The sequence below is a fragment of the Myotis davidii genome, unplaced genomic scaffold (genome assembly GCF_000327345.1).
Source record: "Myotis davidii unplaced genomic scaffold, ASM32734v1 scaffold914, whole genome shotgun sequence".
Classification (NCBI taxonomy): Eukaryota; Metazoa; Chordata; class Mammalia; order Chiroptera; family Vespertilionidae; genus Myotis; species Myotis davidii.
In genome coordinates, this window is record NW_006285484.1 from 1,316,496 (window position 1) to 1,325,314 (window position 8,819).

General features: G+C 41.3%; 1 protein-coding gene across 4 annotated transcripts in view; it reads left to right on the top strand.

Annotated features, from left to right (window-relative positions):
- CLK1 (CDC like kinase 1) overlaps positions 1–6,527 on the top strand; it is a 6,808-nt gene extending 281 nt beyond the window's left edge. Inside the window, exons 2-13 of one of the 4 annotated variants that reach the window (XM_006756265.2) lie at positions 795–952; positions 1,152–1,380; positions 2,390–2,480; positions 2,881–2,947; positions 3,825–3,941; positions 4,035–4,201; positions 4,413–4,507; positions 4,602–4,731; positions 5,139–5,221; positions 5,637–5,716; positions 5,959–6,049; positions 6,160–6,527. In XM_006756265.2, the coding sequence (XP_006756328.1) occupies positions 795–952; positions 1,152–1,380; positions 2,390–2,480; positions 2,881–2,947; positions 3,825–3,941; positions 4,035–4,201; positions 4,413–4,507; positions 4,602–4,731; positions 5,139–5,221; positions 5,637–5,716; positions 5,959–6,049; positions 6,160–6,303 (1,452 nt within the window). In that variant the 3' untranslated portion in view covers positions 6,304–6,527. Of the gene's footprint in view, positions 1–794; positions 953–1,151; positions 1,381–2,389; positions 2,481–2,880; positions 2,948–3,824; positions 3,942–4,034; positions 4,202–4,412; positions 4,508–4,601; positions 4,732–5,138; positions 5,222–5,636; positions 5,717–5,958; positions 6,050–6,159 lie in introns of those variants that run through there. The other 3 variants (XM_015559163.1, XM_015559164.1, XM_015559165.1) reach the window with 3 other exon arrangements.
- Positions 6,528–8,819: the final 2,292 nt, after the last annotated feature.

The following is an 8,819-nucleotide window of genomic DNA, read 5'->3' on the forward strand; positions in this document are numbered from 1 at the left end:
CGGGGGTGGGGCGGGCCGGGCCTGGGCGCCATCTTGTCTGCAGCGGCCGCCGCCTCCCGCGCTGTAAGATGGCGGCGGCGGGGCGCCCGTCGCGGCCGGTGTTTACCGTGGTTCCTCGTCAGTGACGCTTCTGTGAGGAACTGTGCCGACAAAGACGGAAGGCGCGGCCCGGGTGTAAGGCGCTATCCCTTCACGTCCAGTCGCTTCTCGCAGGACTGAAGTGTCCCCTCGGTGTGGTCTGGGATCCCGAGGAAAGAAACGATAGAGTATTTGCAGGCGTGTGTGGTCGGGCATCTTGTGTGTGGAACGTCTGCGCCCCACTCGGGGCCGTTTGAGTGAGCGCGGAGACGGGGGGAGTCAAGTTAGGGCTTTTCGTTGGAAACATCGATGGAAGGACGATGGCGTCCCCCTCACCCGACGGTGTAAGAAGCCGGTGTGAGATGGCCCTGAGGAGACGCTGGGTGCAGGGCGTGCTGGGGAGTGGCGCCCAGCGACGGGATCGTGTCGTGTCGCTGGCTGAAGGCCTGGCCAGTTCGGTCGCTTTACCTCCTTTACAGGAGTTTTAGACAATAAATGATTCCGTCTCGAGAACAGGACGGTTGCGTGTGAGTCGGAGGCTAGTGTTGGGGGCCCGATCGGAGGGGAGAATCGCATCCTGTGAAGTTGGGTTAAGTTTCCGCCGCAGGAATCGATCCGCAGGGTCACGGCCAGAGCGGATTGCAGAGGGTTTTCCCAAACCGTGCCTGGCCGACGTGCGGCGCCCGGTAAAGCTGGGGGACTTGTGTTTTCCGCAGATGAGGCACTCGAAGAGAAGTTACGGTGCCGATTGGGACGAGAAGGACTGGGAGGCCGCCAAGTGGAGGAGCAGCAGCCGCAAGAGGGCGAGGCGGTCCCCCAGCAGCGCCCGCGAGAGCAAGCGCTGCCAGTACGACCCCGCGAAAACCTCGGACAGGTGAGGGGGGCGCGCGGACTGGGGGCGCCCCTCTTGTGTGCGGTGTGGCCTGTGCTGCTTGTGAAATTGTGTCTGTGTGTGTGTTGGTTGGTGGGAGAAAACAAAATCATAGAGTGTTTACTGTCTTAGATTTACTGAGAAGTTGAGGATACTCGGTATTAGCGTGAAGCATTGAGAAAGTGTGTTTTTGTTTTTCTAGTCACTATTTGGAAAGCCGGTCTCTAAATGAGAGAGATTATTATAGCCGGCGCTACGTTGATGAATATAGAAATGACTACAGTCAAGGGTGTGAGCCCGGGCATCGCCACAGGGACCATGAAGGCCGATACCAGAACCACAGCAGCAAGTCCTCTGGCCGGAGTGGACGGAGTAGCTATAAAAGCAAGCACCGGACTCACCACAGCACCACCCATCGCCGATCACACGCGGTAGGAGCGCTTTCAAAACGTTTGGAGATTTTATTTCCCCTTGGAGCAAGAAACTTTAATTTGTGTTTGACCATTTGAGAAAGTTCTGTTTAAGATGAAGTTATTTCAGTTTTAACTTGCAGGATCCTTCCTATTTGTGCATTGGATAGGAAATGCCCTAAGTACAGTATATGTTTAGTTACTTAATAGGTTTTGTTATTAGTTGGCAACTGTCATTTCCATGAAATAGTGGAGGGGATTTAATTTAGGTTAGTTTATTGCAATGATCCAGTTTAGTCTGACAGATTTTTTATGGTACTTCAAGAAATCTGATTTTTGATAAATTGAAGCCTTACCACAAAAGTAGACTAGGCCTTTTATATTTGTATGATGAGGATTAGATGTAACTTTGTTCTAGCAACACATTCGCTCTAATTTTCTTTTTCACTAAGCCCACCATTTAACAGATTTGAACATTATGAAATGTGTATTAATTTGGAGATCAGCTCAGATGGTGTTTAAAGTGTCATGGTGTTAATCTTGTATACCAAAAAAAATTTTTTCTTCCCCAAATTAGGACTTCAGTTTTATTTGCTATCTTAATATTTTGTTTTCTTAGATTAGTTAGGAAATCTTAATTTGGCCACAGTCTACTTTGACAAGTAAATATTACATCCTATGATTTTGCAACAGTAAATCGGGACACTAGAAACTTAAAATTATGTTTCAGTGAATGCTACAACTAAGCATTTTTTAAAACAATTGTGTTATGTTTTGTTGCCTTGCCACTTTGAGTATCTTATCTGAAAATCTGTTCCTTGCCATGTTTTTCTCCTGTTAACATAAACTATGTGCCCTGTGAATTTCTGGGGACTGAATTTGAAATTGCTCCTGCCAACCGTTTGTGGCCTGGCGTGTATCTGAATGCCTGAATATCTCCCCGCTGAATGAATTTCGTATTCTGCCCTGAATTCACTCGGGTATATTGATTGGCTGGATGATCTTGGTGCCGCCCACTTGACGTTTCCAGAAGAGTCACCGAAGGAAAAGATCCAGGAGTGTAGAGGATGATGAGGAGGGTCACCTGATCTGTCAGAGTGGAGACGTACTAAGTGCAAGATGTATAGAATATTTTTCAACACTTATTAACTTTTCAGATAACATATCTATATATAGATTAAGATTTCAGGGATTTGGAAATCTTTTCTCTCTTTCTGTTTTTTTTTGTTTTGTTTGTTTTTTTCCATTTCTTTTGGTGGTGGGAGGGAATTGTATTTTTGCTTTCTTTAGAAATTTAATGTTTGTTATGTAGAACTTCCAAAACAGTAAATCAAGTTAAATGAAATTAGCTTTAAGACTGAAATTAGACATAAAAATAGTTACATGTTTTTTGACAGTGTTGACCAATAAAATAGTGATAAGGGAATTTAGCATCAACTAGAATAATCTGCATTTATAGCATTATGATAAGCAAAATGTTTTCACTTCTTGATGTGACTGAGATTTATTTTTCTCTTTTAGATGAAATTGTTGATACTTTAGGTGAAGGAGCTTTTGGAAAAGTCGTGGAGTGCATTGATCATAAAGTGTAAGTTTCCTATCCTGTCATTGTACTTGCAGTGATCGGTATAGAAAATATATTTAGCCTTGGGCAGTGTTGATCAGTTGGCTGAGCTTCGGCCCATGTACCAAGAGGTCACAGATTCAATTCCCAGTCAGGGCACATGCCCAGGTTTTGGGCTTGATCCCCAGTAGGGGGGCATGCAGGATGCAGCTGGTTGAAATCTCTACTCAAAAGAAGAAAAAAATCAACATATATTTTTGAAGAAAACATATATAGCTTTAGAATGTGGTCTGACCATGAGTTAAGATACATCTTTACCCTTTACCTTGGGTTTTTTACTTGTCTGTGGGAAACTCCCAGTAAAAGATACCAGCTGTTTTTATTCTTATATATCTTTTTATTTATTTTTAAAATATATATTTGTTGATTTCAGAGAGGAAGGGGGAAAGAGGTAGAAACATCAGTGATGAGAGAGTCATCGATCGGCTGCCTCCTGTACGTCCCCTACTGTGATCAAGCCCACAACCCAGGCATGTGCCCTTGACCAGAATCAAACCCGGGACTCTTCAGTCCGCAGGTTGACGCTCTTATCCACTGAGCCAAACCAGCTAGAGCTGTTTTTATTTTTAAGTAGTAGTAATTAATAGTATATGCAGCCTCTAATTTCAGTTTTAAGCTGAGAACAGATTTTATTTAAGGAAAATAGTATTTTCTTATCTCACGAGGCCCAACTGTGGCCATCTCTTTTTTAAAGGTCATTCTAGTTGCTTACTTTAAGTTGCAATTAAAAGATAATACATACAATCAAAGTATAAGTGTGTACAGTTTGAAGAGAGTGATAGAAAAATGCATTAAAATACCTTGATTATTTTTATTTATAACTTGGATTTTTCTCTAACAGGGGAGGTAGACATGTAGCAGTAAAAATAGTTAAAAATGTGGATAGATACTGTGAAGCTGCCCGCTCAGAAATACAAGTGCTGGAACACTTAAATACAACAGACCCCAATAGTACATTGTAAGTATCAAAATAGAACTTAGAAAATGGCTCTAGGTAGATTTTAAGACGATTATAAGAAGCTGTACTAAGTTATTTTTCATGTGTTTGTAGCCGCTGTGTCCAGATGTTGGAATGGTTTGAGCATCGTGGTCACATTTGCATTGTATTTGAATTACTAGGACTTAGTACTTATGATTTTATTAAGGAGAATGGTTTTCTGCCATTTCGACTGGATCATATCAGGAAGATGGCATATCAGATATGCAAGTCTGTGAATTGTAAGTACTTTTTATGAAGTGTTAGCTGTTGGTGTGCTAATTTTTTAAGGAGGGTAGTGGGTTTCAGTCCTGGGTGGTTGTCTAGCGGACTAATTGAATGTTGGCCACTTCTTCAGGCTTGTGGCAAAGACATCAGAGTTTTGTTTTTTGTTGGTAGAGACTTTGGGTTTTGATTTGTAGAGTACAGCTACTCTTTATGTTTCATTCTCAGTTCTGCACAGTAATAAGTTGACTCATACCGACTTAAAGCCTGAAAACATTTTATTTGTGCAGTCTGACTACACAGAGGCATATAATCCCAAAATGGTAAGTCTTTCATGTATTAACTTCATAGTTCTAAATGAATGTTTAATGCTTTCTTAATATTAATACCTTCTTAACCATCATTTATGGTTTTTAGAAACGTGATGAACGTACCTTAATAAATCCAGATATTAAAGTTGTGGACTTTGGAAGTGCAACATATGATGATGAACATCACAGTACATTGGTATCTACCAGACACTATAGGGCTCCTGAAGTTATTTTAGGTAAGTATTGTATTGTGCTTTGAGAACCTTTGTCTTACTGAAGCTGGTTTTAAATTTTACTTATAGTTTGAAAACATAATCATTTAATTCCTGTTATGTCCCAGATACTTAGCATGTGCAGTCTTTATATGGCATAGTGTGCCCATTTTACAGGTTAAGAAATTGAGGCTCAGGGAAAAAAAATTCCCCCCTCTCTCCAATCACTAGCCTCAAGAGCCTGACTTAAGGCTTGAAACTAGTATCTCCAGAATCCTAACTCTTACATACTATCCTATTATATTTAATCTTGGACTAAGTGATTGCTTTAGGATCTTTTCTATCTCAAACATCAACTTATGCACATTTAAAAAAATGTTTTTAAGAAACATTGAGGATTTTTCCCCCTGACAGCTTGCTTTATCTTACAGCCTTAGGATGGTCCCAACCATGTGATGTCTGGAGTATAGGATGTATTCTTATTGAATATTACCTTGGCTTTACAGTGTTTCCAGTAAGTGCTTTCTTTGTATAAGTGCCTGTTTATATGAATGAACACTAAGTCATACATATATTTCCGTAGCTGTACCCCCCTCCCCATCATAGACTATTAGTTGTAGATAAATATAAAGAAATAAAAATTACGGTATTGTGATTCTGTTGGGCATTTCATAATTTATGATTTTATTTAAAATATTTTTTAATCTATTAAATAAACTTGCTGAATTAGGGGAATCTTTGGTGATCTGTAAGGCTTATGTTTTTTTTTTTTTAGCTGTAACTTGCTACAAGTAGGCCTTTTTTTCAGTGATCACATCCTTCCTTGTGTCTAAACCATGTAGGGACTAGAAATATAGCAGCTATGTTAAATGAGAACGAAGCATAATATGCAAGTTCAGATAGTTAACAAGTTTTCTTTATTATTTTAGACACATGATAGTAAGGAGCACCTAGCAATGATGGAAAGGATTCTTGGACCTTTACCAAAACATATGATACAGAAAACCAGGTATGTTTTGAGAATAGGTGCCTTCTGTCCTGATTAGAACTATAAAACAGTAATGCTTTTTCACTTAAGTAGCTGATGATTATTTTGCGGGAAGCCAGTAACAATCTCACTAGGCTGTCTTTTGAAATCTGTGGAAAATACTAGTCTGATCTATAAACATAATAAATGATTAAACCAATCACTATTAGTAGATGTTTAAATTTTCATTGTCAACATAAACATGGATATTGACTTACTCTTAGGAAACGTAAATATTTCCATCATGATCGATTGGACTGGGATGAACACAGTTCTGCTGGCAGATATGTTTCAAGGCGTTGCAAACCTCTAAAGGTAAGCCTGGGTCATTGCTTAAATGATCCTTGAGTTTTCCCTTTTTATGGTGGAGAAATAAAGTACAAGTGGTAGAAGAAAAAGCTGTTGACTGTTTCTTTTCCTTTCAGGAATTTATGCTTTCTCAGGATGCTGAACATGAGCTTCTCTTTGACCTCATTCAGAAAATGTTGGAGTATGAGCCATCTAAAAGGATTACTCTCAAAGAAGCCTTAAAACATCCTTTCTTCCATCCCTTAAAAAAAACTACATAGATCTCTAATTGTACAGCGAAAGAGGAGATTTTATAGACTGTATCAGTCTAATTAAGTTATTTTGTACAGCTTTTGTAAATTTCTTAAACTTTTATATTGCCTTGTTTATTTTGTTTGGATAGTTTGATTTGTTAAGTCCATAGCTAATTAATGAACATCTTTTACAATGATTTCTGTATAAAATGATCTATTCAGAATAAATTTTTTTGTGTTTATGAAGTTTATATGAATCTGGACAATTTGGTTTTTAGCACCATTTTTTTGTTGTCACTTTAAAGAATGGACATGTTTCTTCTATTAGGAGGTTTCCTTCAGTTTTGGAAATATTCAGCTTTGTTTTTATTTTAGTGAATGCCAGCATTGGGACTTACACCTTTTCTAAATCAAATTACATGGGGTGTTGAACACATACAATATAGATGCTGTATTATAGAATTATATAATTTTCTTAACCAAGGTCATCCCCATAAGTTCAATAAAAAACTAAAAATAATTACAGGATATAAAGATCTAAAGATAAATCAAGAAGAATTTGTTCTCCCTTATATTCCTGTTCAGATTTAATATTGCTGCTTTCCTGTCTCCCCCTGAATGGGATTTTGCAAATGGTTTAAGGTCATGTGCTCCTCAGGACATAACAGAAGTTACAGCCAAGTCTGAATTATCAAATCACTATAGTAAGATTTTTGTCAATGATCACCATCCATCACCAGAGGGTTTATTTGCTGTAATAGATGAGCCTATGTTGACATAATCACCCAAAGCCTACCTTCTGGCTTATTTTTGCTGTTATTCCATTATATTTGTTTAGATAGTTCTGCTCGAAGATAGGTTTCAAGGCAATGTAATGTGTGATGATGCATTCGTCATAGAACACAGTATGTTCACTGCTGTAAAAATACGCTGTTCCTCCCTCCAGCCCTCAACTTACAATAACTAATCTTTTTTACTGTTGTCTAGTTTTTCCTTTTCCAAAATACCATGAAGTTGGAATCACAAAGTATATAGCCTTTTCAGATGGGCTTTCACTTAAAACGTTTTTCAACCAGTGTGTATGTGGCAAGAATTTTTAAACATGCAATACCTGCCTGGCTGTTGTGCCTCTGCTTGAGCTTTGACTTTTGAACCAGGAGATCACAGTTGAATTCCCAGTCACATGCCCAGGTTGTAGGCTCGATCCCCAGTAAGAGGGGTAGGTGTGCAGAGAAAGTAGCCAATCAGTGATACTCATCAATGAAATAGCTATACAGCTGCCAAAACCGGTTTGGCTCAGTGTATAGAGTGTCAGCCTGCGGACTGAAGGGTCCCAGGTTCGATTCCGGTCAAGGGCATGTACCTTGGTTGCGGGCATATCCCCAGTAGGAGATGTGCAGGAGGCAGCTGATCAATGTATCTCATCGATGTTTCTAACTCTCCCTTCCTCTCTGTAAAAAATAATAAAATATATTTTTAAAAAATAGCTATACAGCTATGAAGAGTTGAACTTGAAATGCCCATTTAAATCAGCAATTTTCAGCCCTTTTCATCTCATGGCACATAGAAACTTTAGAGGTCTGGTGCACAGATTTGTGCACTGGGGGGTGGAGGTGGGGGGGCATGGCCTGCAGGGATCACCAGCTATGGGAGCCCCACTTATCCTGCTTAGCCAAGTGGCCATGGACCCACCCTCTGAGTAGCTGCTGAATGAGGAAATTAGTCTGAGCTGATGTTTTGGGGTAATGTCTTGGATAAAGTCACGTTCTGTGTCCTGGGGGAACCTGGTGGAGAGCTTTGCACCCCAAAGCCACTCGGTGAATGTCCTCGATGGTGTGATGCCAGGTCGGTGACACCATCGGGGTTGTTTAGGGCAGCTGTGCTCCAGGATCCTCAGCCAGCAGGACAGAGTCCACAGTTGTGTCCCCTCTTGCCATTCACCTATGCCAGCTCCCTGCGCTCTTTCTAGAACGCACCTTCGAGGGCCTGCATCAGCTTGTGGGGTCAGGCCAGAGTCTGGATTGTCTCAGGTATTTGATAGGTGCAGAGACTTGGCCTCACCCTGGGCCTGCTAGTGGCTGCTCCCACTATGGGAGTGCACAGTGGGACCACCAGGGAGCAACTCCTGCATTGAGCGTCTGCCCCCTGGTGGTCAGTGCACATCATAGTGACTGGTCCGTGATTCTGGTGGTTCCACCCTTCAGTTGCTGGGCTTTTATACATGTACTAGGGGCCCAGTGCACAAAATTCGTGCACTACAGGGGGCTCCCTCAGCCCAGCCTGCCCCTTCACATACTGGGAGCCCTCAGGTGATGTCCTACTGATGGCTTAGGCCCGCTCCCTGCTCCCCTTGGGGAACGGGCCTAAGCCTCAGTCTGGCCTCCCTTTGTGGGAGGCAACCAGGCTGATCAGAGGAAGGCACCAGCCCCATCACTCCGCTGCTGCAGCCACTGCCAGTCACTGCAGCCACCATGGACTCATCCCTTCACCATGAAAAAATGACAACATTCTTTAGGTATTTTCAAGATGTGTCTTTCATACGA